Genomic DNA, 27,956 nt, shown 5'->3' with positions numbered 1-27,956 from the left:
TTGCCACTTGGGAGTGTGGTGTGCCTGCAAGAATATATTGGAAATATGCAAGTTGTCGGTTTGGGATGGACAGGTGGGGAAGCCTCTTGTTTCTCAGAAATAAGTACACAACTTGCATGGCTAAAGTTCATTTTTTATTTAAATAACACTTTAAAAAGAAAAAAAAACCTACAAAATTTTACAAGGCCTATATATATATATATTATTTACATATAAATGTAAACATACTATGTCTAAACTAATGATGCAGATAAATCTGAGGCACAAACTGCATCAAAAATAGTAGATCATACATCTGAGTTCAGTCTCGTTCCTATTTTATTCCAGTAACAATTGAAATAGTTCTCTATTCTCTAAACAGTCCTGCCTGCTAACTCAGTTGGCCAACACATGGCTTATGAGAAGCATTAGGAATCTATTCAGTACAACAGCCTTTGTGTACAAGGTGTGGACCATAAAATCTCTGGAAGCCCCTCAGTCTTTCCAGCTTTGGGAGTACAGTCATTTCAATTCCTTCAGATTACTAGATGCCATTACCAAATCCTACGCCTTGCAGCAGAATCCATATCTAAGCCAACTCAGCAGCGAGCCCAGCTAAGTTGAATCTTGCTTACTTCCATGTGAGTGCACACAGGACTGCAGCCTCAATTTGTTTGCTTTTTTATTTTTCTTCTGTTAGTCACAAAGAGGGACAAAAGCTTTGCAAGACACTCTGAAGTACACCTAAGGTTTCATCTCAAGCAGTGGCTGCATATTTTCAAGTCAATCTTTTTGCAGGCCACAAACTAGAAACTATAAAAGCAAGGTTCTGCCACATAGCATACTCCTCTTCTAGTACCTAAGTTTCTAATTTCTGCAGAAATTGCGGTACATGCACAGTCCTGTCTATATGCCCTTCAGAACTTGCACATAACATTCCAAAAACATATGAATGCTTTCCCCCCCGCCCTCTTCACTTAAATGCATAAAGAAGCCAAACATACGAACAGTGCTCATCTTCCTCCTAGTGGATTTAATTTGTTTTATAGTTGCGTAACATTTTAAAGCGATGGATCCATCTTCCTCCAATTCACATCACATTTGAAAGATTACAAGAAAGGCATTCAAAAGAACGACTTGCAATTCAATCCCACCCCTGGTTGTAGCTGCAACAAAGGTTATAGCGTCTTTCCACTCGAGGCAAGAAGGACAACCCTAGATGGTTCTGCTCTCTTCGTCTCTCAAAATCTCTCCTACCTATTAGCAAAACGAACAGCCTACTGATTCTCACAATAGGGCCTTCCTGCCTTGCTTTGAGAGAATGTTTAGGGACTCGCCTATTCAAAGACAGAGGTGGCTGAATTAGAAATGCAACATTTCTGGAAAACTTGAGGCCCTGGGCAAAAGCAGAAATGGAAGGGGTGTGGAATGAAACATACATGATACTTTCCTATCAAACCCAAACTTACTTTACTGCTTTAACAAGATAAAATGTGTCGTTTAGAATGTAGTTAGCATCTAAAATGGTACTGCTTGACACATTAATAAAATTCGAACAGCAATCCTATGCACGTTAACTCAAAAGGAAGACCCACTCTTTGAGCAGAGCTTACTCCCAGGTACGCAGCCTCAAAAGTATAAATAGCTTACAGTGCAATCCTACATGATATAGTTCTACTGAGGAGTAAGCCCCACTGAGTTCAATGAGTTGTAGTATCGCCAAGCTAGAACAAGGGTTGCCAGATATGGCAAGCAGCAATTCACAAGGAACCCAAGCCCCAAGTGCTCCTCTCGTGTAGATGGCAACAGCCTCTAGGCACAACTTCAGCACAACAGAACTCTCCCCACCTGTGATTCTAGCAACAGGTACTCAGAAGTATGCTGCCTCTAACGATGGACATAGAAGACAGCCATTGACTACTGGGCACCTGGCTTCTGATAATGCCAAAGCTAAGTCTGGATAAATCTGAAAAGCTTTATACAATTAGTTTTCTGCTTTTCACTGCAACCGTTGTACCATTTGCAAGGCAACGCTTCTGCACAATGTGTGCCACTTACTAGGAACAAATACACAAAGGATTGTGTCCACTGTTCTCTGTTAAACCACACAGACTGGCAGGTGGAACTTTGGAGAGGCTAAATCTGGTATGCTATGGGTAGTTCTTGTTCTGGGGGATTCTATGCTTCTCATTTTGAAAAGTTATGGGTCTCAACAATCCAGGAATTGGATGGGTCTCAACAATCCAGGAATTGGATGGGTCTCAACAATCCAGGAATTGAGGCAAGTTTCCAACACAAGTATCACTTCTATAAGTGGGAATTAAAGTCCCGCACATGTGTACAGATCTGTTTCGCTATACAGTATGTTCACATAACATAAAGCACTGGATAGGAATGGGATTTCCTTAAAATCTCAATATCAAGTTTATGTGCACAGATTTTCCCCCCTTCTAATTTTCATCTTGCTCTTTAATCTTGATGGGGTTAGGTTCCCCCACCCCTGCGCCGGTCCTGCTAAAAATGCCAACAATTCTTGCCCATTATATGCATTATTATATGTATATTCACTCCAGATTTCCTAAGGCAAGCAGCACATAAACAAGTACATACAATGATGCATACAACCATATGAAATACATATGCATTAATTTACTTAGATAATTATGATGAAGTGTACTGAAGCATAGAGATTGATGCTTTTATGTACATCATACTTTGATATACCTTTTTTTGGAATATTATTAGTTGGGCTTGGCTTGGGCATAAGTGGGTGCTTAAGGCAAGAGGCAGACCAAGACGAGCAAAACTGAATGGGGTTGAAACTGCCCAAATCAGTGTATAAAACCATTCAAATACATTCCTCCATTCTTAGTGCTGAGTGGTGTGGGTTTCTACAGTGCATATTGGCCAGCAGACCTAGGTGTGATGGGGCACAGGTATGTGGAATTTCTTACATGGAAGTAATAAAAGGCATTGTTAGGTTTCCTATTTGTACAGTCGCAAAAACTTAATCGGCATACGATCTCTCAGCAGTAGTAAGAAAGCCTTACAAGTGAGTCCACAAGTTATTAGCCTATGCATAGTTCTACTAAACTCTCTGCCTACACATACCTCTATCAATCACTTGTGTCATACTGAGAACCTCAAAAGGAAAAAAACAAAGAAAAAACATCCCAGTTCTTTAAATTCCCTTGCATGGGTGAAATTTGTATTCATCACAGGTGACAAGACTACTGACAATTAACGCCTGCCTTAATGCTATTTGACATCTTTGCATACAAATGCTTGAAATTTGTACTCCACTTCCTATTTTGTTTTTAAAATGGTAAACCTGAGTTACATCTACCCCAGAGACAGCTTTTGCTTTATCTTATTGGGGTACGCAGCCTTTCCTAACAGCAAGAATCATACTGGAGTACACCAAAATTACAGAGCGTCAGCACGTTAAGAGCACAGGTCACTGAATTAAGACTGGTATATTCACATCCATTAAAAAACTTTCAAAAAGATATACACAACATACACAATTTATACATAAGTAAACAGAGTATAAGCCTTGCTTCAGGAGTATTTGTTGCCCCCTTCACCTTCAAATGCCACTTACAGCTGTGTCCTGTGAGCCGGCTTCTATACTTGCATCATTCTTACTCCTCAGGAGATTTACATCTTCACGTATTTGCAACAGAAAACCAATGGAGAAACCTGATTCTAATCATCACTGTCACTTCCAGATTCACTCAACTGCAAGTCATTCCCTGTATTTAAAAAGAGGAAGTGAGAATTACTCTTTGGCTGTGATCTACACTGAAGAATTGCTGTATTTGACCTCAAATACACTGGGGAGAAAAATAGGGCGTTAGGCTGAAACACACTATTTCTAGATCAGAAATATATTTATTTTAATGAAATTTATGTACAGGACTGCCACTGTCATTGACCTCTGCTCAACATTCACTGGCTTAAGATTCACTAGGAGTCTGGAGGTGGCAGTGACTCATCTGCCCTGCAAACTGGTAGCTTTCAATCTACTTGCCTATTGGCTTCATGTGGCGTTTAACATTTAAAAAAGAATAAGCTCATTTGTCTCATCGCAGACTTGGCCCAGCAGATGACAGACTGGAACAGCAGCACCCATTTTCTGCAGCAATTGCTGGCACCAGTTTCATTCACAGCTGGAAGAATTTAGACCGAGTTTGCTTTGAGGCCAAGTTGTGAAATCATATCACTATTTGCAGAGAGGGGCCATGAAATCTATGTTAATTCTTAGTTATTATTAAGCATTTCCTTATTTATATTTTTAAAGCAGCACTTGGGCACCATAAAAGAGGCAGGAAGTAGTCTGGTTATTTCTATCCACTCACACCCCTAATATGCAGCTCAGTAGTCAATGGGTTGCCAGGGGACTTCTGAACTAAGCCTCTTTACAATGTGAATGAATGAAACAGAAACAAACCTGATTTTGTTAAACCCCAAAGACCTCCATCTGTGTAGATCATGCTTGACCACTTGCTGAATGATGTGCATTCAATTATGGGCTAAATACAGACCCATACATGTAACTGAACCAGACACCATGTTTTATTTAAAAAACAGAAATGCTAGCTTCAGGAGAGAGCAATTTAAAAAGAAGGAAATTATGAGAAAGGAAAGGACTGGGTACCACATCCCCTTCTCTCTCAAAGCTGCTTTTAAAAGCCAGCACTGCGTCTCAGTTACACACCTGTGTATCTAATGTGTATTTAGACGCTTAGAAAGTGCATGTGCTGTAATAAATACATGCAGAAGACAAGAAACTTACTGAGCGTGCTCATGAGCTGATTGCTTCCTTGTGGCCTGCTGGTTCCGTTGGCAACAGAGTTCTTGTTGTTACCCGGCTGGGAAGGGGAAGGGTGTGCAGCGTCATCCCCATCGCTGCTCGAGGTTTCATCATCGCTCCCAGAAGAGCTCTCTGAATCCGACGAGCTGCTTCCGCTGCTGCTACTCATCTGCTCAATTATTTCAACCTCGGCTCTCAACTCTGGAACAAAGGGACATTTGCAAGGAGGTCAATAAAGGATTCCACGGGCCGTCAACGCAGACAGCCAAACCAAACCATAGCAGAACGTTGAGATTTGCCCCCCAGAATCTAAAAGCATCTTAGATGTTGTGAAGATCTTGGTGCAGAATTTGGCTGCCAGCATTTTGCCTTGCACCAAAGGACTTGCACATGTCACAACCGTTATTTCAGCAGTACGTTTGCTGCCTATTTGCTTCCAGGCCCAATTTTAGATGCTTATCTTACCTTTAAGCCCTTAAGAACCAAATACCTGAGGGAGTGCCTCTTCCCATATCAGGCAGCTCCTGTCTGAAGATTTTCTGTAAAGGCCTTTCTCCAAATACTGACTTTAGCAGAGATATGGTATGAGTTAACAGAGGGCCTTTTCTGTGGTGACTCCCTGACTCTGGAATGCCCTCCCTAAACAGACACTGCATTTTTTTCAGCACAATGCTAGCTGTTTCCTGTTTGCCCATGCACTTTTGATGACATGTATACGCAGAAGTCCAAGTGAACCGCATGAGGCTTACTCTCAGGTAAGAGAGGCTAAGACCATTTGGATCCCTTCCAGTCGGGATTCATGGGACTGAAACTGCCTTGGTCGCACTGGTTGATGATCTCCGGGAGCAGGCTAGGGACAAAGGTGAGAACTGTTTCCTAGTTCTGCTGGATCTCTCAGTGGATTTTGATACCATCGACCATAACATCCTTCTGGACTGTTGAGAGGGGCTGGGAGCTGGGGGCACTGTTATACAGTGGTTCCGCTCCTTCCTCCTGGGCCATGTTCAGAAAGTGGGGGCGGGGGGAAATGAGTGTTCAGACCCCTGGGCTCTCACCTATGGGGTGCCTTAGGGTTCTGTCCTCTCCCCCATGCTTTTCAACATCATCAGGGGGTTTGGGCTGGGTGTTGATCAGTACGTGGATGATACCCAGCTCTACCTCTCTCTCAAATCAGAACCAGCGAAGGTGGTGAAGGTCCTGTGTGTCTGGAGTCCTGTGTGTCTGGAGGCGGTTGGAGGATGGATGGCAGCTAACAGATTGAGGTTGAATCCTGACAAGACAGAAGTACTGTTTTTGAGGGACAGGAGGCGGGCAGGTGTGGAGAACTCCCTGGTCCTGAATGGGGTAACTGTGCGCCTGAAGGACCAGGTGCGCAGCCTGGGAGTCATTTTGGACTCACAGCTGTCCATGGAGGCGTGGGTCAATTCTGTGTCCAGGGCAGCTATTTACTAGCTCTATCTGGTACGCGGGCTGAGACCCTATCTGCCCGCGGACTGTCTCGCCAGCGTGGTGCATGCTCTAGTTATCTCTCGCTTGGACTACTGCAATGCGCTCTATGTGGGGCTACCTTTGAAGGTGCCCAGGAAACTACAATTAATCCAGAATGCAGCAGCTAGACTGGTGACTGGGAGCGGCCACCAAGACCACGTAACACCGGTCTTGAAAGACCTACATTGGCTCTCAGTACGTTTCCAAGCACAATTCAAAGTGTTGGTGCTGACCTTTAAAGCCCTAAATGGCCTCGGTCCAGTATACCTGAAGGAGCATCTCCACCTCCATCGTTCTGCCCGAGGGCCTTCTGGCGGTTCTCTCGCTGCGAGAAGCCAAGTTACAGGGAACCAGGCAGAGGGCCTTCTCGGTAGTGGCACCCACCCTGTGGAACGCCCTCCCATCAGATGTCAAAGAGAAGAACAACTACAAGACTTTTAGAAGACATCTGAAGGCAGCCCTGTTTAGGGAAGCTTTTAATGTTTAACAGACCACTGTATTTTAATATTTTGTTGGAAGCTGCCCAGAGTGGCTGGGGAAACCCAGCCAGATGGGCGGGGTATAAATAATAAATTATTGTTATTACTATTATTATAAGATTGCTGCCTTTAGGATTACTGCCTTAGTCATAATGTTTAATTAACCTGCTTGTGCTGTAAATTGTTTATACAAACCTTATTTATTAGCTTTATTTTTGTATTTATGTATATATGTAAAGGTTTTATTTACACCTTTGCACACTACCTTGGAATCTTTTTTAAAAAATGTAGGGATATACCAGAATATGGTAGTCTGCCAACCACTGATTAGAAAAAATATATTAGAAATGTATTACACATGATAGCTCTTTCCCTTCACTGCAAAAAGATGGACTAGGCAAGTATTTCAAGTCACATTTCTACAGGATTCTAACAGATCTGTCGACTACTTACCTAATTGTTTTACTCTGACAAATACTCCAGTGTATCAGGGAATTTGAATTCTTATGTAATGGGGAGTCTAAAATAGGATTATATATTTTTTCCACTGTCTGTAGTTCAAATAAGAGTGAACTGCATTTTGTTTTGCTCTGAGCACTTAAACTGGCTTACTAAGAAGGGCTTGTCTTTGGAAATGCCGATTGACCCGAAATACTAATGAGACTTAGATTTTACCATGGCCTGGTCACTAGTTTCACACTGACAATATTTGTTCCTAGATAGGCAAATCAGTAACAGAAGCTTCATTGCGCAGCTAGATATTTTGGGTGAAACCAGTACAATAAATTAGCATTTCTATTTTTTTTAAAACCTCTGAAATATAGGTGATGTATCATGACAACAGCATACAATTTTATTTGGAAGGCTACTATTTAGGGGGAAACATACAGCGATCATTTTATTGTCAATATTCTACCAAGCTTTTGAGTTTTGCTAGGCTTTTTATACCTTCTTTCAGACACAACTGAAGTTCAGTGCCTTTTCAACTTTTTGCAGAATTAACTTTACACGAAGCGTATTTTAAAAAGGTAGATGATCATTTTTAAACCAGTGCAGAACATGTAACCCAATTATTCTCTCGACAAACAGAAGAGAAATCACTGGACCAACCTTCATCTACTTTTTGCAAGGACTTCAAAGTTCTGTAGACTAAGAAATGCAACTTTGTTCTCTCACTTTGGAGCGAGGCCCCTGCCGCCAAATTATTCACAGTGAGAAACAAATCAATTTCCACAAATCTGTCTAAAATGGGACACAAAGAATAAGGAAAACTGGATTCATAGCAAATCCATTGAGAATTCTCAAGTATTTATACCGTGAAGCTACAAAACCATCATAATTTCCATACCTCTCTTAATGTCATCCAGCTGAGGCTCTGGTGAAGGATTGTCTTTCAGTGGGGAGGTCTTGGGACCTGCTGCTGGTTTTGTAGGAGCTCTGAACTGGGTAGAAGAAGGTTGTGAGGCTCGGGCCGATTGCTGTTCTATCCGCGCCTGAATTTTGCTGCTGCCTTCAGCTCTGAAACAGGATTTTGAGCACACAGATACAATAACACCTCAAACACAGCACCTATGCATCTTCTCAACTCCCTCCCCCCCCCATCCTTTCCAAAATGTCTGAAAAACCCCAAATTCTATCAGGATTGCGTAAAATCAGTAACTGTACAATCCAAGCAAATTTAAGACCTGTATCCGTATTTTTCGCCCTATAGGACGCACCTAGATTTGGGGGGGGGGGGGGAATAAAGGGGGAAAAAATTATCCAACCCCAGCCCCCAGAACGGGGCATTGAATAACAAACGAGCACCACGTATATATTGTAATATATACCCATCAAAAGATTATGTTAAAAAAAGAAAAGAAATCATAGCCAAAGGTTTGAAATATGCCACCTGCAGTGTCAGATAGGGCTATGCTGTGTGTTGTTTTCTCCAAATTAGAAGCGGCCCTGTGGGTTTGTGCCAACCGTTTTTACCTTGTCTTCTTGACTTGAATGCTGCTGCTTAGCTTTTCAAGCACATATTCCCCAGTATCGTGATTGATAATAAGTACGCAGTCCTTCTGGTATGGTCTTTTATTTCCTTTGAACACCGTCATTGGAGGAGTAGAACCCTGGTTGTCAAGAAAAGCAGAGATTACCCTGAAGTCCGAACAAGTGCACAAGCTCATGCCAAGAAAAACTGACTCCTTAACTAAAATGCCATATCTAGTCACTCATCTTCAAGGCTGCATTTGGATGCTTTAGTAGGCTACCTCTGAATATGTGGTCACTGAACTGCACTCCAACAGTTTGCCTTTACAGTGGTACCTCGGGTTAAATACTTAATTCGTTCCGGAGGTCTGTTCTTAACCTGAAACTGTTATTAGCCTGAAGCACCACTTTAGCTAATGGGGCCTCCTGCTGCCGCCGCGCCGCCAGAGCCTGATTTCTGTTCTTATCCTGAAGCAAAGTTCTTAACCTGAAGCACTATTTCTGGGTTAGCGGAGTCTGTAACCTGAAGTGTATGTAACCCAAGGTACCACTGTATAGATGTAAGGAAAAACAAATGCCTGCATATTTAACATCTCCCTCCTTATGCTTCTTTGCAAAATGTGCAGTCTTGCAGATTTTTTGTTTTAGGCTTCAGGATACTTCTTGGTAGTTCAGTAAGGAGTCAAAGAGAAAATAGAGCTCTAGCAATGCCTATAGGTAGAACTATCACCTGAAGCAATTCATATATAAGATCAGTATATCCTTTATATCCAGTGGTGATCTGCATTTTTAAAGGCAATGACCTAAGCACATACAGTGGTACCTCAGGTTACATACGCTTCAGGTTATAGACTCCGCTAACCCAGAAATATTACCTTGGGTTAAGAACTTTGCTTCAGGATGAGAACAGAAATCATGCAGCGGTGGCAGCGGGAGGCCCCATTAGCTAAAGTGGTACCTCAGGTTAAGAACAGTTTCAGGTTAAGAACAGACCTCCAGAACGAATTAAGTTCTTAACCCGAGGTACCACTCTATATGTAAAAGAACATTCTATAAAACTCAGTCAGAAGAGACTTTCAAATGCAGGTTCCAGGCATACACTGAAGTTTACTTAGAACTAAAATAATAAACATAGACTATGAAAGAAGGGGTCCACAATTGTAGAACTAAAATCTAAATAGAAAGAGGCTACCTGGGGAGGGGAGGGGGATAGAAACACACACACACACACACACACAATTTTAGAATAGATAGATATTCACATCCCAGACACACTACATTAGTGGTGTTAGATAAGGCAACACAGAACAGCATATTCTATTCAATCACCACTAGATGTTACCAGGTTCTTTTGAAAAATGCATACAATCTTCTTCTTGGCCACAAATTTAATATTTCAAAGCAAAGAATTTAATAGTTCAGAGCTGGGGGAAGGAGGAGAAAAAATGGGACACACAGTAAACCTACTGGGATGTGTGGTAATGTAATTGTGACTTCGTCTCCTTTGCCAACTTGAAGCTCCCCTTCACAAGATGTATCAATAGATGCTGGTTTGAAGTCATCTAGAGAGAACAATAGTAAGTATTAAATATCTGTTGGGCATTTAAAGGTTTCCTGATTAACATCCATCTGGGACAAATTCACTCCCTCTTTGCTATTACCGATGAAATGTATTATTCTGGTGGATATAAAGGGAATAAGGGAACCATGAAGTTTAGCTTAAAAGCTTTAGAAAACCCCAACAGTTACTGCATCAGAATATTTTATGTTGTTAAAAGCGTCCCCCCCCCCCCCACCGCTCCAGTCATTTTGCATAATCTACAAAGCTCCCTTTTGCTGGTGCCCCGAGAAACTTTTAATTCTCCACCCACCCAGCAGCAAATAATCATGCTGTAACACACTTTTAAATAAACCTTCCAAACTTCAAAAGTAGCTTTTCAAGCGTCCTGTCTGCTGTTAAAGAAATAAAATAGCCCTGGCTGTTTTATAGTCCCTGCCTCTTGTCTCTTTCAACAGTAATGTGATATGCTAGGAAGCTTCAATTACTTAATTTATTCACGTCAAAAAAGTTGCTACTGTAACAGAAGCAGTAAAAAAAGTGGGGGAATAGCACTACCTACTTAACTTTGGGCAACCAACAAGTGGTCCTGTAGCAGGAAACCCCCCCCCCCATCATTCAGTTTGTACAGACTTCACACACACTCACACTCACACACTACATACGCTACACTTCTGTTATAAATTCATAGAAAATCAACCATACATCAGATTTGCACTGTTCCACTTTTATTCTACTCCATATTTCAAGGACTAGCTAAGGGGGGTGCCCTGGTGACGGTCAGCCATAATCCCCTAAGCAAGCAGTCACATACCTGGCTACTGCACCTGGTGGGGCATGATAAGCGAGATAAGCATCCTGATGGGCTCAGGCTCATCTCATCATGGACACAATGGACTGCATACGGTTGTATATTCAGAGCAGACAGCAACAAAAGGACCATGGCCGGATTCCCCTCAGGGGGAAGGAAACTGCACCTTTTCTTTGTTATTCACAACTGGTTCATGGGAGGGGGAGAAAGGAGGAACCAGCCAGGTGACAAGACACTCAGGTTACCACCACAACTCCTCCCTCAACCCCTCCTTTCTGTAATGTATGCATGATGTTTCTGGGGGTGGGCTTGACCTAGAGGAGGGGAATTTCAAAAGTTTTTATAAGGTCTTGCACACCATTGTTCTGGGTCTTTCCTCTCTCCTGCGAGGGAGGGGAACACCCTGCTGCAACAGTACAATAAAGGCCAAGCCTACAGGCTGCTGATTTGCTCCAATTTACTCTGGTTGGTGTCTTTACTTTTTGTCCAAGGGAGCCCTCGGATTTTTCCGGTAACAGTCCCAACCAAGCAACCAAATTATCCATTATCAATCTCTGCATTATTTTGGAAACGCTGTTAAAAACCTGCTAGCAAGATTCCTCTGGCTAAGAAAAATAGTATTTTTTATCTGACAAAGGCTCTGTGCTTTTTAACATCTGCTTGTAGGGTTACCAACTTAAATGAAAGGCAAAGGCCTGTACCTCTAACACAGCTTGATGTGCAGAAAACATCAGCTGAAGCATTTCACGGTATGGAAAAAACGCGATGCCCTGATCTTTGCAACCTACTGTTGACAGCAGAAAGAGTTGGCAACCCCTGGTTGCTCGCTGTGCCTCCTATTAAGGACACATACCCTATTGTCTGCAGAAATAGCTGGCAACCCTCCCAAGCATTCATCATGGGGCACAGAGGACAGTAAATAGGCTTTGACCACAGGCAATTGGCCCAATCTGAATCTGTCCCCGATTGTGCACAGAAAGGGTTGCCAGTTTCTTAACTTGCTCCTGTCTCGGCCCATTTAACAACTGTTTGATTCCATAGCAGTTAGTCAGGGATTGTGTTCAGTTCCAGGATATAGGAAGCTTTCCCTCCTGATGTCTGCATCTCAAACTCTGAAGGAACGGTTATAGGAAGGGTTTGTGTTCTAGCCATGCTATGGCCAACAAACCATATGTGTAAAAAGAGTAAGAAAGACAGTTAACTCTGCCCCCCAACAAGAAGTAGGGGTTGTCCCTGTGACCATGGGCGTAACCAGGATATATGTTTTGGGGGACAGGACACCCACCTGTCATCAACTTCTGTCTAACTCTGTCGAGCAGTGTTTCCCCAAATTGGGTCTCCAGCAGTTTTTGGACCACAACTCCCATCATCCCTAGCTAGCAGGACCAGTGGTCAGGGATGATGGGAATTGTAGTTAAAGAACAGCAGGAGACCCAAGTTTGGGAAACACCAGTCTAGCAGCTTTGGAACGAAATGTCTCAACAACAGTTGTTGCAAATCACTTTCTTTTGACCCCACGTGCTCTAAGAAAAAGCTGTCAAAATCCTTCTACAATTTCTACTTTTAGTTAAGAATTTTTATTTATTTCCTGGATGCCTGTGACCCTAACACACACACACATACAGAAATTTATCAGGTGAGTATTTCTCCTGCAACTGCATCTCCTTAATACTAATATGAGCCTGGATAGCTCAGTTGGTTAGACCATGGTGCTGATAACACCAAGGTTGCAGGTTCGATCCCTGTATGGACCAGCTGCATATTCCTGCATTGCAGGGGGTTGGACTAGATGACCCTTAGGGTCCCTTCCAACTCTACAGTTCTGTGATTCTGTAATACTAAGAATAATTTTGTTATTTATACTCTGACCATCTGGCTGGGTTTCCCCAGTCACTCTGGGCGGTTAACAGCATATATAGTAAAACATCAAACATTAAAAACTTCCCAATACAGGGCTGCCTTCAGATGTCTTCTAAAAGTTATGTACCATAGTTCCCAATGGAAAAAAGCTTCTCTTGATGCTTTTCTGGCTGAGCAGCTGCTCTTAAGGGCACCAGAAGACCCGGACCAGTTAAGAAACAGAACAGAAATACTGACAACTGAAAACAGGGAGAGGGAGGAGAAGATGCTGCTTTTCTGAACTGTCAAAAGCACTTTATGGTGCAATCCTGTGCATGCCTAGTACAGTGGTACCTCTGGATGCGAACGGGATCCATTACGGACCCCCGTTCGCATCCTGAAGTGAACACAACCTGCATCTGCGTGGGTCGCGATTCACCGCTTCTGTGCATGCGCGTGACGTCATTTTGAGCGTCTGCGCATGCGCGAGCGGCAAAACCCAGAAGGAATGCACTCCGTTACTTCCGGGTTGCCGTGGAGTGCAACTCAAAACGCGCCCAACCCGAAGTGCATTCAACTCAAGGTATGACTGTACTGAGAAGGTCAACCCCACCAAATTCAGTGGATTATTTATATTATTGTTGATGTTGTTGTTGTTGGGACGACCCCACCAAATTCAGTGCATTGTTGTTGTTGTTATTTTTATTACTACTACTACTACCACCACCTTGAAACGCCCTTCCTTCAGATGTCAAGGAAACAACTATCTGACTTCTAAGAAAACAACTGAAAGCAACCCTGTTTGGGGAAGTTTTCAAGGATGGATGTTTCTATTACATTTTTAGATATGTTGCAAGCCGCCCAGAGTGGCTGGGGAAACACAATATAAATAACAAAATTATTGATAATTATTATAATAATAATTATTATCAGTATACCGAGGGCCAGATTTAGGTTTGATGAGGCCCTAAGCTACTGACGGTAATGGGGCCCTTTATATATCCAGCTGTCAACAATAAATTGTCACTGTTTTTTGTGTTGAATACATGCGATGTGGTAATTTATGGACCTAATAGGTATCTTTAAAGCCCTTTGCGGCCTAGGACCCACAAACCTACGGGACGGCCTCTCCTGGTATGCCCCACACAGGACCTTAAGGTCCACAATGACAACACTTTGGAGGTCCCAAGTCGCAAGGTGGTTAGCTGGGCTCAACAAGGGCCAGGGCCTTTTCAGTACTGGCCCCGACTTGGTGGAACTCTCTGCCACAAGAGACTAGGGCCCTGCGGGACTTGACATCTTTCCGTAGGGCCTGCAAGACATAAGTCTGACCCTTATGTTTCCCTCCCCTTATGGTTTTGATCTATGGGCTACTATTAAAATGAGGGTGCATTTTAAATTGTATTTTAACTCGTATTTTAAATTGGGTTGTTCCCCCCCCCCTTAATTATGATTTTATTGTAATTTTATTGGTGTTAGCCGCCCTGAGCCCGGCTCTGGCCATGGAGAGCGGGGTATAAATATTATTATTACAGTCATACCTCGGGTTGAATATGCTTCATGCTGAGCGCATTCGAGTTGCGCTCCACGACAACTCGGAAGTAACGGAGCGTGTTACGTCCGGGTTTCGCTGCTTGTGCATGCGCTCAAAATGACGTCACGTGGAAGCGGCAAAAAGCAACGCGCGCGTGCACAGACGTGCCGTCGCTAGTTGCTTCTGGATGCGAACGGGGCTCTGGAATGGATCCCATTCGTATCCCAAGGTACCACTGTATCATCATCATCATCATCAAGCCATTTGCACGTGTTGCCATGCAACCAGTCCATGCAGAATGTGGGGACCCTATATATAGAAATGAGCAAACCAGTGATGTTTTAGGGAGCAGGCGGAGCTCATTACTTACATCACAGGAGAATACACATCACAAAACACAGTTGCTGTATGTAGGTTTTATCTTATATTTTGGAAATGTACATGCAGGGTGTTTTTTTCCTTTAAATTTTTTGGGGGCCCGCAAGAGAGGGGGGCCCAAGCTAATTTAGCTTATACGTAAATCCGGCACTGAGTATACCGGCGTATACCCTCGACCCTCAGCCCCCTCCACAATTGGGTTGTGTCCCCCCCCCTTAATTAACAGTGTAATCTCACTGTACACAAGTTGTACAAGTGACAATGAAGTATTTCAAATTATGTTTTTATTGTAATTTTATTGGTGTTAGCAGCCCTGAGCCTGGCTGTGGCCGGGGAGGGCGGAGTATAAATAAAAATTATTATTATTATTATTATTATTAAGCTATTTGCACATGTTACCATGCAACCAGTCCATGCAAAATGTGGGGACCCTATATATAGAAATGAGCAAACCAGTGATGTTTTAGGGAGCAGGCAGGGCTCATTACTTACATCATAGGAGAATACACAACACAAAACACTGTTGCTGTATGTAGGTTTTATCTTATATTTTGGAAATGTACATCCAGGGTGTTTTTTTGCCTTTAAATTTTTTGGGGGCCCGCAAGAGAGTGGGGCCCAAAAATATAGCTTATTTAACTTATACGTAAATCCGGCACTGAGTATACCGGCCTATACCCTCGACCCTCAGCCTCCTCCACTAGGACGAAGCCCCCCTTGCCCGTCCTGAGAGAAGGAAGGGCTGCCATTCCCCCTCAGGCTTCCGCTCGCTTCCCCCGGAGCGGGCCCCGCTGGCGCTTGCTCGCGAGTAGGCCTCCTTTTCTCCTCAGGAGCCGCTTCCCTCGGGCCCGGGGGTTGTGGGCGAACCGCCCGCCCGTCCCTCCCCCCGGCGCCCCCTTACTCACAGCGGATGGTGTGGAAGGAGGCCTTGGGGTGCCTCTCGAAGCTCTCGCCCAGCTGCAGCGGGTGCTCGTCCTTGTCCAGCAGCGGGTTCGCCGAGCCGTTCATGGCCGCCGAGCGAAAAAACAAGCGCGGCGGCTCCTTCGCCGGCAACAACGACGACCAGGCCCGCCCGGGCCCTTGCGCTTCTTCTCCTCCTGCTCTCCCTCTTCCGGGCTGCCAGGAGGCGGCGGCGGCGGCGTGTGACCGGGAAAGCGCTCCGCGCCTGAGGGGAGACAGAAGGTAGGCCTCAGCCGCCGCTAGGCCCAGCACAGGCCGCGCTCCCTCGTGGCCGCCGAAGCCCCCGAGAGACGCTTAGCAGGGAGGGGAAAGGGAGGAACGCGGCCTCTGAGCACGTCCAGAGCACCGCAGACTTAGGAAATTATTCTTATTATTTTGGGCCCTTACGGCTTGGGGAATTATGCGGCATTTTAGCATGTCCAGAGCCCCACGGGCTTCGGAAATTATTCTTATTTTGCGCCCTTACGGCCCGGGGAGTAACGCGTCCTCTGAGCATGTCCAGAGCGCCACGGGGTTCAGAAATTATTCTTATTTTGCGCCCTTACGGCTTGGGAAGGAGCGCGGCCTCTGAGCACGTGCAGAGCACCGCAGACGTAGGAAATTATTCTTATTATTTTGCGCCCTTATGGCTTGCGGAGGAACGCGGCCTCTGAGCACGTGCAGAGTGCCGCGGGCTTCAGAAATTATTCTTTGCGCCCTTACGGCTCTTCGTCCTTTTTTGGGGGGGGGGAGGGGAACTGCCCGCAGAGCTATTTGGACCCCTGACAGTAGGTTGGTGGGTGGCACTCAACACCCAAGGAGATGGGGGGTAAAAACGCAATACGGTAATGAAGCTGCCTAATTGGGCCCCCTGTCATGGGTGCTTTAGTTGACATGCCTGCCTTGCTGCGGGTCAGACTAGATGACCCTTGGGGTCCCTTCCAACTCTACGATTCAGCGATTCGGGGACTATAGCTGCGCCGAGCGTAGCAGCTTGGGATTGAAATAGGGATGTGTTTTCCTGTGAAGTGGGCTGCAATTGGGGAATGGGTCTAGGAGGCCACTGTAAGCGGATGAAAACATTAGCAGGATTTTAACAACACTTATAATGTAGCGAATATCATGGACAATTTGGAAAGATACAAAATAAGCATTATGAAATAATATGCAGTTGAGAGGGTGTACAATAGGACCCATGGAGTGGGAAGTGGGAAGTCAAGAGATTTGGTGGAATCTCGAAATATGGATGTAATTTGGATTGCTATAAATTTAATACTCCGCAAGTGAGCTTCATGTGCCCACCACCAACAGGGATGTGTTTTCCTGTGAAGTGGAACAGTAGGCAGTTGATCGGGGCCAAGTCGGAACCATGGATCCACCTAGCTTTGTGTTTCCAGCTGTTTTTCAGACTACAACTCCCATCATCCCTAGCTAGCAGGACCAGTGGTCAGAGATGATGGGAGTTGTAGTCCGACAGTAGCTGGAGAGCGAATTTGAGAAACGAAGGGAATGGAGAACCTGCAAGGCTGCAGATGTTGTTAGACTGGGCTCCCTCCCAGCAGCCCTGTCAGTGGGGAGTTGGAGTCTGGCAACATCTGGAGGGCCACAGGTTTCAGACCCCTATCCTAGATCAGGGGTTCCCAAGCAATGGTCTGTTTCATTCAGGTGGTCCATGGCTTTGCAGTTGAAGACAGGCAACAGCACATCCACGGCATTAAGAACACATTGGTTTTTAATTGTTTTATTTTTATTGCTCGTTTTGTTTTGTTTTTTGCATTGTATTTTATTGTGCTACAGTTTGTGGAATGCAAACTGCAATGCTATAAAATGCAAGATAACTGTAAGGAGTAAAAGTAGCAATCAAAATGCAATAAAAAAAACCTCACCCTGTGCAGTGCAGCTGCTGCAACAAACAGACGGAGAAATTGTTAAGTGGTTTGCTAAGACCCTCCTAGGTGGCGCTGTGGGTAAAAGCCTCAGTGCCTAGGGCTTGCCGATCGAAAGGTCGGCGGTTTGAATCCCTGCGGCGGGGTGCGCTCCCGTACTTCGGTCCCAGCGCCTGCCAACCTAGCAGTTCGAAAGCACTCCCGGGTGCAAGTAGATAAATAGGGACCGCTTACTAGCGGGAAGGTAAACGGCGTTTCCGTGTGCGGCTCTGGCTCGCCAGAGCAGCGATGTCACACTGGCCACGTGACCTGGAAGTGTCTCCGGACAGCGCTGGCCTCTGGCCTCTTGAGTGAGATGGGCGCACAACCCTGGAGTCTGTCAAGACTGGCCCGTACGGGCAGGGGTACCTTTACCTTTAAGACCCTCTTTGAAGGAAAGATGCTTTGAAGGAAAGAAATCTTTAAACATACTGCGGCTAGCCAGCTCCCTCTGGTGTTACTGTAAAATACATATGCCTGCCCACCAAATCCTAAAAACTTGTTATCTCATTTGCTGCCATAACTACTTTGTGGCTCTGATGGACTCCTTCAACGTACTCTTCCTTTGCATTCCTAGATCAAGGGGAAAAAAATATTTTATCATCTGGCCTGCTAGGTGTAGTAGGAGTAGGAAAGAGAGCATCTTCCAGGTGTGTCAAGCACCTTGATCTTCAGTTTCATATGAAAGTTGGGAAGCTACATTCAGATGATAGGAAAACAGTGAGATTATATGGGTATTTGGAAATGAATCCTGGGGCCTTTCCCATTTAGAATTGGCATTAGGTTTGGTGGTGGGATCCAGACATATGCAAGCATACACTAGCTCAGGGTGGAAGCAGCTGGAAATTTTTTACAATATATATATATGTCTGTGGCATGGATTAGCCTTCAAACATAGTAATTATTATTATTATTATTATTATTATTATTATTTTATTACTTATACCCTGCCAATCTGGCCAGGTCTCCCCAGCCACTGTTGGCAACTCCCAAGAGAATATTAAAAACACGATAGAACATCAGACATTAAAAACTTCCCTAAACAGGGCTGCCTTCAGATGTCTTCTAAAAGTTGTACACTAATCTATCCTGGTAGGGATAGAGTTCTTTTTGTACCTTGGCAGCGTTCTCGGATCTTGTTCTTTCAACTTTCTTTCAACTACATTTTCCAAAGGTGATGTTAGAGGGAAACGACATATTTCACGGGTCCCTTTATCGTTTTGTAACATGTCCAGTGAAAGATGAAAAATGCTAACCTTGTCCTTATTGTCCTTCTCAGTCTAGTTCTTTTCCGAACGGACAATTGCGGTAGTTGAAGAATAAAGCAACTCTGAATCGCCAGGGTCCTCCTTAATTAAGATGACCGACTCCAGGCCTCTGCAAGGTGACTTGCCTGTAGCTCAGCTTGATGTGACCATCTCAGCTTGTGAAGACGGGGCATTCCAAAAGAGAGGGCACAAAGCAAGAATTCTTAGCCCTGAAGAAGCCGAAAAACTGGCCAAAGAACAGGTCTTTGTCTCTGACTTTAAACAGCAGAAACTAGAGAAGGAAGCACAGAAGAACTGGGATCTGTTTTACAAAAGGAACAGCACCAACTTTTTCAAGGACAGGCACTGGACAACTAGAGAGTTTGAAGAATTAAAAGCATGCCGTGAAGTGAGTGTCATTATGCATGCTAGAGCATCAGAGGGAAAGCAAGAGCTATAGTAGAAATGTGAGGGGTTTTTGTGACTGGAAAGCCCTAGCCAATCTTTATTCCATCTTAATTTATGTAAAATTTTGCATGAATACAATAGGTACGTAGATGCACCTTGCTGTTTCCATGATGCTGCCTGGGCAGTTACTATGGTAAAACTAGATTTGGCAACTCTTCAGATATTTTTTGCTGATGCCAGTCAGTTATTTAGTGTGCAAAGGTCCTGCTCACATAAACAGAACTTCCCATTTCTGCGGAAATTGTACATTGCAATCCTTTGCACAAATGCTTCATTCAGCTCCAATGACCTCCTTGCTCTAGATGGTTCTGGTGTATTTTATTTAATCAGAATTACATAATATGTCATCTAACAAATCCTAGACATTGTACACTGGAGTCCCTGCAATGATTGCAGGATAAGTCAATATTAGAATTACTCCCCTCCCAAAAAAAGAAATCAGGACAACAATAGTATTCCAGATGCCTCCAGTATAGATTAGTGAATGACCTGGGAGGATCTGATGTTGACACTAAGTAGGGATAAATCTGGTTAGTGCTTCGATGGGGGACTGCTGGGAATCACAGAATTACTGTAGGAGACATAGCTGCCCATTTTACCCCCACAGAGGTGGTTTGGAACCTAATTTGCTTGGAAGATTGTATCTGTTGGGCACTGAAGACAGGATGATGATGATGATGATGATGATGATGATGATGATGATGATTTTATACCCCGCCCAACTGGCTGGGTTTCCCCAGCCACGCTGGGCTGCTTACAGCAGATAAAATATATAATGCATCACAACAAATGGCAATCTGGGGGAAACCCAGATTCCTGTTAGCTCCAACTGAGCATTAAAGAGCAGGTTTTTCCCCCAGGAGGGTGACGGTAGCAGCAGAACAAGGGGAGGTGTGGATAAGCCAGTCTGTATATACATATGTTTTGATTGTGAAATCACTATGCATCATACAGCTTAAATCATAGTGAGAGATGATGTTCTTGTAGTGATTAGTGGTATTTATAATCTGCTCTTAATTGAATATTTCAGTTACAGAGCAGGGGACAATACTGCTCTGTAAACAATAAAAAATATACAAAGTAAATGTAACAATGTGTAAAAATTACAGAATCTGTAAAAATAGGTCTAGCGTATAACATAAACAAATGACAAAAATAAGCACTCTTATTAAACAAATGACTTAAACAAATGACAAAAATAAGCACTCTCCCTTGGTCTGGCACATAAAGAGGGCCCACTCTGCACCAACAGACTCTTACTCAGTTGGCCTATGAACAACTTAATGCCTTTCACCCTTGCTCTCCAATCCAAACAGGCTGTCATCCTGAATAGCTGCCCGTAAGCATCTGCAACAGGGACGCGGGTGGCGCTGTGGGTTAAACCACAGAGCCTAGGACTTGCCGATCAGAAGGTCGGTGGTTCGAATCCCCGCAGCGGGGTGAGCTCCCGTTGCTCGGTCCTGCTCCTGCCAACCTAGCAGATCGAAAGCATGTCAAAGTGCAAGTAGATAAATAGGTACCGCTCTGGCGGGAAGGTAAACGGCGTTTCTGTGCACTGCTCTGGTTCGTCAGGAGCGGCTTAGTCATGCTGGCCAAATAATCCGGAAGCTGTACGCCGGCTCCCTTGGCCAATAAAGCGAGATGAGCGCCGCAACCCCAGAGTCGGCCATGACTGGACCTAATGGTCAGGGCTCCCTTTATGCATCTGCAACAACAACCTTGTACCCTGTTTTTCTGCAGTAGCAACACAACAAAAACACACACACAAAAATGAAGCACACAAAAGAGGATTGTGCCCTCATGGAGACCCCAAAGCGAAGACTGCAATGAAGAGAGGCATCCCTTTCTTGGCTCTGTCTTTATTGTAAACAAATGATTTCTAGGGTGATAAAACTTATCACTGCAATGTGAATAATATGTGTGGACCTCCTTTCTGAAAACATTGCAGCTTTTTAATGATGAATTTCGCTCTGGAAAGATATATCAAATGCAATTGTTTCTCTTCCAAACAGTTTGAGGATCAGAAACTCACCATCCTTGAAGCAGGCTGTGGTGTCGGGAATTGTTTGTTTCCACTTTTAGAAGAGGATTTGAATATCTTTGCATATGCCTGTGATTTCTCTCCCCGAGCTGTGGAATATGTAAAGGTTGGTGAGATGTTTGTCTTACTCTCCCCCCTCCCCCCCCCCGGTGTAATAATGTTCTTTGAAAAGGGAAAATAGTATATCCCTATTTTTTAAAAGTGAATGATAAAAGAAATGAAGAAAAAGAGGAGGACAGATTGTTCCCAAAATTAGGGGTTCCTACATATGTTGTGTAGGGTTTACTACATGGCTGTTCCCAATTCATTTACACATTTGGTTAGCGTGACATAACAATTTCTGGAGGGTGATTGCTACATCAGGCTAACCAAATAAAGTTTTAAACTCTTGCTACCCTTGTATTTGATTACATGATCAGTGATGAATACTTAACTCTTGAATGCCACAGTGTATGGCATTGAGTCCCAGTCATGGTTTCCTTTCTTCCCTATTTCACGTTGAGATCAGCAGGCACAAACACTGAATTGTTGTGAAAAAGTAGGCATCATATGACTGAAAATATTGAATTGGAGGCTTGAAAAGAAATCAGTCACCTTCTGTGCAGAGAGACAGGGTAGCCTGGGTAGCACAAAAGGACAGGGCTCCTGAACCTGTAGTAGCTGTGTAAAAGAGAAATTTCAGCAGGTGCAGCAAAAATGGAAAGTCTGAAAATCTTCACAACTACAACATCAGGTTTTCAGCTTTGGTTAAGGCTGGCGTGGCAGTAGTCTCCCTTGTTTTAGCCACATAAGTTTCTGCAACCATAATCAGTACATAGCAGAATGTGCTCAGATAAACAGAAGAAAAATATATACAGTGGTACCTCAGGTTAAGTACTTAATTTGTTCCGGAGGTCCGTACTTAACCTGAAACTGTTCTTAACCTGAAGCACCACTTTAGCTAATGGGGCCTCCTGCTGCTGCCATGCCGCCGGAGCACGATTTCTGTTCTCATCCTGAAGCAAAGTTCTTAACCTGAAGCACTATTTCTGGGTTAGCGGAGTCTGTAACCTGAAGCCTATGTAACCTGAAGCATATGTAACCTGAGGTACCACTGTATTCCTGTGCTCTTTTATCGTACTGCATATGTTGACTAACCTTAACTCATGTATATCTGTGACATTATAAGGATTACATAAATTCCTTTCTAATATGAACATGTCAGGAAAGAGATTGTTGCCAGGTTTTGGGGTGCAGACATATCTTCCAATAATTTCAAAAACCGGGGGCAAAGATTCTATCTATCCTTTTTTTTATTATGGTTTTTAAAGAAAAAGTATTTTTGAATTTTGAAGATTTATAACAAGTCAGTCTAGCATATTTGAAGACAGGTTTTCAAAAGATTAATTTATTAAAAGTGACTTGTCCAAGATATTGACCATGACCTTAAAAGGCTGATGGTATGATAACTCCATGAACAGTACGGGATTTTCTTGACTATTCTTGCCACAGTGATTCTGACCCCTGGTAAGGCTAGTTGTTAATGAGTTCAAAAGCCGTTACTGGTAATTCTCAAACGTTTTGGCTCCCGAATGCCGCAAACCCGGAAGTGACTGTTCCTGTTTGCAAACTATTTTTGAAAGCCGAACATCTGACAGGCCTTCTGTGGCTTCTGATTGGCGGCAGGAGCTTCCTGCCGCCAATCAGAAGCCGCGCTTTGGTTTCTGAACGTTTTGGAAGTCAAACGGACTTCCGGAACGCCAAGGTACGACTTTACTATACTATAATATACTATCTAAAATCTTGATTTAGTGACATGTTTGTGGTATATCTGTGCCACAAAGGGACAGAAATGATTGTTCTCTTGCTGTTTCATGCTTTCCTGGGGCACTTTTCAAAAAGTCTTCATTTCAGCAAGTGGAATCGGAGCATTTGATTGCAAATGTTTCTCAGAAAAAAATATTTTCACTTCATAGCAAAACCCTTTATATGATGCCCAGAGATGTAAAGCATTCCAGTGTGACCTTACCAAAGATGACATTTTGGAAAATGTGCCGTCAGATTCCGTGGATGTTGTGACCTTAATATTTGTGCTGTCTGCTGTTCATCCTGAGAAGATGCATCTGGTTTTGCACAATCTTTATAAAGTAAGTAAGCTTGCATTTTAATCAATCTACCATAAAATCATCAAACATGTCTGCTCCAAAAAGTTGCCACATGTTTGCACGCTGTGGCCCCCTTCCTCCAAAATACAGTATTTTTTGCTCTATAAGACTCACTTTTTCCCTCCTAAAAAGCAAGGGGAAATGTGTGTGCGTCTTATGGAGCGAATGCAGGCTGCGCAGCTATCACAGAAGCCAGAACAGCAAGAGGGATTGCTGCTTTCACTGCGCAGCGATCCCTCTTGCTGTTCTGGCTTATGAGATTCAGAATTATTTTTTTCTTGTTTTCCTCCTCCAAAAACTAGGTGCGTCTTGTGGTCTGGTGCGTCTTATAGAGCGAAAAATACGGTACATTGGTGCCCAAGTGAGCTAATGAGAAATACGGACATGGGGTAGCTTTGTCAGGGCTGTGTGTACCTTCACTAAAAAGTAAAAAAATGGAAATCTAGGCAGTTCAAAAGCCCTATTTTGTTTAATTTCAGCTATGCTAGTCACTGAGGAAAGGCAACAAGATATGCAGGGCACCAAATGTCTTGTGTATCACTGGGGTCCAATCCCACTTCTATAATCCTTTACAGTGGTACCTTGGTACTCGAATGGCTTGGCTTCTGAACGCCACAAACCTGGATGTAATCGTTCTTGTTTGTGAATGTTTTTCAGAAGCCGAACGTCCAACGTGGTTTTCGCTTGAGTGCAGGAGGATCCTGCAGCCAATCGGAAGCCGCACCTTCGTTTTCGAGCGGTTTTGGGAGTTGAAGAGATTCCCGGAAAGGATTAAGTTTGAGAACCAAGGTACCACTGTACTTGGATAAAACCAGTTTCTTTTTTCTAAAAAAAGTTTAGGGGTACTCTCATTTTGACACAAGAAAACCACCGTTTTATAATTCAAATCAAGGAAAATAAATACAGTAAATGAACAAAAGTACAAAGACTCACAAAATGTTTAGGGGTATGCATACCCCTGCGTCCTCCCAGAAAAAAAGCACTGGATAAAACTATGATCGGAGCATTCAGAGAAAAGTTTTTTCCAAGTACCTTGTAATAGTAGGAATAAAATGACCAGTGCGTTTGATGTGCTGTAAAAATATATCTGAAACAGCTGAGCCTCATGACACACAATATTCCATTTTTAGATGTAGCGCCATGTTTCTGTTTTATAATGTCAATTTTATTTTTTGTTACTTATTTGTCAGGTGTTAAAACCAGGCAAATGTGTGCTGTTCAGAGATTATGGCCTCTATGATCATGCTATGCTGCGGTTTAAGTCTTCTAACAAGCTTGGAGAAAACTTCTATGTCAGACAGGATGGAACCAGGTCATACTTTTTCACAGATGGTGAGTCTTTCGGCTTTGTTTACACTTTGCTTCCCAGAACTATTGCATTTTTATCCCAGTTACTTTATGAATCGCTTCCGGTGAAACATCTCAAAGCGATTAACAATAAAAATGTAATCAAAACAAATACAAAAACCATTAAAAAAACGAATACAAACTAGGTTTAAAATCTCCACTTGTATGGTCTTGTGGCATTCCCTTAAGTATAAATCATGGGATTCAGTAGTCATTTCACATTGGTACTGTGCATGGGGATTTATTGTGCTTCTTTAATTACTTTTCACTATTCCTAAATTCTCTTGAGTCTCCCCCCCCCCCCATTTTACATCAAACAATAAAATAATTTTTCATCAAATTTCAGTACCCCATTTCGACCTCCCTCCCTTTCTGCAGTTACCTATCTTTATATGTAATACATTTGTAGCATCTCCAAGTTAAACCTAGTTATTATTTGTCCAGAACAATCAAAATTAGTTTTATATCACTGCACGTCTTTACATTAATCCTGCTAATGATTTGATCTGTTTACAATCATTTTTAAAATATCCAATATACGATTTCCATTCCAAATTAAAAACTCTTTCATCTTGATTTCTTATTCTTCCGGTAAGTTTACCATTTCTGCAAATTCCAACAGCTTTTGCTGCCATTCTTCTTTAGTCTCAGGACACTATCTTCTTTCCATCTTTGGGCTAAAATCATTTGGGCTGCCATTGTCGCATACATAAATAAGTTTTTATATTGTTTGGGTATCTCTAGTCCTACTATTCCTAACAGAAAAGCCTCTGGTTTCTTAAAAAAGGTTATCTTAAACATTTTTTTCAACTCATTGTATATCATTTCCCAGTAGGCTTTTAGCTTCTTACAGGTCCATTGCATATGAAAAAGGTACCTTCTTTTTCTTTACACTTCCAGCATACATTCAATTCAGATTTATACATTTTTGCTAATCTGTTAGGTGTCGGGTACCATCAAGTTCTCTGAGTCTTGGTGATGTGAGTTAGAGGAGAGCGTTGCAGCAAAACCCCACCAGAGCAAAATAGTAACCTTCAAACTGTACACAGATACTGGGGTTCCAGCAATGCAGATATAATGAGGTACACGACCAAATGAATATTGTAGAACTGCTGCTTATGCATAAAAGGCCTTAAATCTAGATCTGATTGATGATAAGGTATCCTTACAATTTTGGGGAGGCCACTTACCAAATATGGATTACAGTTTTGTCCGCTTTAAAGTTCAACCAGTCAAGTAGGAAAGAACAACAAACTTAATCACGACAATTGTGATTTCTTCAGCAAATGAAGTCTAGGGGCTGATGCTTGAGAACTGCCCTAATGATCTTTCTTTTGACTTTGGAAGTCTTAGTTGCCTGCTGCAAAACCTTCTCGTTACCTGGGGCTTCTAATTCTATTAAAATGCAAAGGCTCTGGTCAGGGCTGGGCTGAAAAGAGGAGCCTGCGTAGTTACACACTGCCATCTCACGTTTGCGCTTCCACCTACGCTGGATGACTGCTTTATCTTTCTTCTCTTCAGATTTCTTGGCTGAACTTTTCCTATCCGTGGGGTATGAGCAGGTGGTCAATGAATACGTGCTGCGAGAGACGGTGAACAAGAAGGAAGGCCTGTCCGTGCCGAGGGTTTTTCTCCAAAGCAAATTTCGGAAGCCTCAAAGGGAGACGTGATTTTTGCTCACGGGCACCTGGACTATTTTAAGTTGGCATTTGGATGTTTCACAGAAGTGGCCTCCCTTTGGTGTTATACCAGGGTGATTGACTCTGTGCTTGCCAAAGCTGCTGTCCTGTTTTCTTCGCTGCAGGTGAATGGCCCGCGGAATAAAGGAACCGATGTGAGCAGCCAGTACGTCTTGCCATGACTCAGGTTCTCCATCGTAAAGCAAATACATTTATTTTTTAAATCTTGGCATTAGATGGCGCTATACACCAAGTTTCTGTATCATCAGTCCACGCATCCTCTTGAACAATTAGAATTGCCTTTCCCCCTGTAAACTGTGCCACTTAAAAAGAATAAGAAATAAGAGGTGGAGGGGAAAGGGTAACGTTCCTGAGCAGCAGGAGAGCAAGTCAAAACTCCCCTAAATTGTGTCTCTGCTTGTGATTGTTCCCTTGCTCAGGCTGATTAAATGTGTCTGTTGCTTCCAGCTTACAACACCCTGAAGCAGTTTAGTGAGGAAGTCCTGTTTTTAGATGGGAAATCTGATGTTTCATTTTGTAATGTTAAAGGAACCCTGACCATTAGGTCCAGTCGTGACCGACTCTAGGGTTGCGGCGCTCATCTCGCTTTATTGGCCAATGGAGCCGGCGTTTGTCCGCAGACAGCTTCCGGATCATGTGGCCAGCATGACTAAGCCTCTTCTGGCGAACCAGAGCAGCACACGGAAACGCCGTTTACCTTCCCGCCGGAGCGGTCCCTATTTATCTTCTTGCACATGACGTGCTTTCGAACTGCTAGGTTGGCAGGAGCAGGGACTGAGCAATGGGAGCTCAACCCGTAGTAGGGATTCGAACCGCCGACCTTCTGATCGGCAAGTCCTAGGCTCTGTGGTTTAACCCACAGCGCCACCCGCGTCCCTTTTTTTGTAATGTTAGCTTATGGGAAATCATTACCGTAGAGTTTGTGTAAAGTGACGCAAGCAGCATGATTGAATGGACAGTGAGCGTGCACACGAGAAGTCTAGCCTCTCTCTGATGTACTAGCTTTGTAACAGGTAACGGGAAGCATTAAACTGTGCTTCCACCAAAGTGGTGCTGTCCCGGAAGAACTGCGTCAGAACTGTGGTTTCAGGGGAGCTGTAGGTCAGTTCTTATTTGACAGATTGGACAGGCTGTTGCCCCCATGTACTCACTCGACCTTTGGGGCCAATTGAGGTTCTGCCCTGAATAAAGCCTAGACAGCTTGTTTACTTTCAGCACAAGAAGGTCCCAGAGGAAAGGATTCCTGCCTTTTCAGAAAAGGAACATATCTCTTGTTCCCAGTTGTGTGCTGC

The 27,956-nt window shown here is 43.5% G+C and overlaps 2 protein-coding genes across 6 annotated transcripts; one reads left to right on the top strand and one right to left on the bottom strand.

The window, feature by feature from the left end:
• Positions 1 to 115: 115 nt before the first annotated feature.
• Positions 116 to 16,014, bottom strand: EAF1 (ELL associated factor 1). The gene is made up of 6 exons (XM_083405198.1): positions 15,759 to 16,014; positions 10,201 to 10,295; positions 8,737 to 8,873; positions 8,111 to 8,280; positions 4,778 to 4,996; positions 116 to 3,734 (listed from the first exon to the last, which is right to left on the bottom strand). Exons 1-6 carry the CDS (start codon positions 15,859 to 15,861, stop codon positions 3,688 to 3,690), a joined length of 771 nt encoding a protein of 256 aa, XP_083261324.1. The 5' UTR covers positions 15,862 to 16,014; the 3' UTR covers positions 116 to 3,687.
• Positions 15,297 to 27,127, top strand: METTL6 (methyltransferase 6, tRNA N3-cytidine). Of its 5 annotated transcripts, none has more exons than XM_083405170.1 (6): positions 15,297 to 15,381; positions 18,997 to 19,373; positions 21,445 to 21,579; positions 23,429 to 23,599; positions 24,808 to 24,949; positions 26,486 to 27,127. In XM_083405170.1, the coding sequence occupies exons 2-6, from the start codon at positions 19,077 to 19,079 to the stop codon at positions 26,632 to 26,634; spliced, it is 894 nt and encodes a 297-aa protein (XP_083261296.1). In that variant the 5' UTR covers positions 15,297 to 15,381; positions 18,997 to 19,076; the 3' UTR covers positions 26,635 to 27,127. The 5 variants fall into 5 exon arrangements, with proteins under 5 accessions (XP_083261296.1, XP_083261294.1, XP_083261297.1 ...); XM_083405168.1 differs by lacking the exon at positions 15,297 to 15,381 and adding an exon at positions 15,936 to 16,035; XM_083405171.1 differs by lacking the exons at positions 15,297 to 15,381; positions 26,486 to 27,127 and adding exons at positions 15,936 to 16,035; positions 26,318 to 26,412.
• The last annotated feature ends 829 nt before the right edge of the window (positions 27,128 to 27,956 follow it).

This window comes from Podarcis tiliguerta (genome assembly GCF_965153285.1).
Source record: "Podarcis tiliguerta genome assembly, chromosome: 12".
Lineage (NCBI taxonomy): Eukaryota > Metazoa > Chordata > Lepidosauria > Squamata > Lacertidae > Podarcis > Podarcis tiliguerta.
Note: the sequence above shows the minus strand (reverse complement) of the source record. Positions and strands in the feature narration are given on the sequence as shown.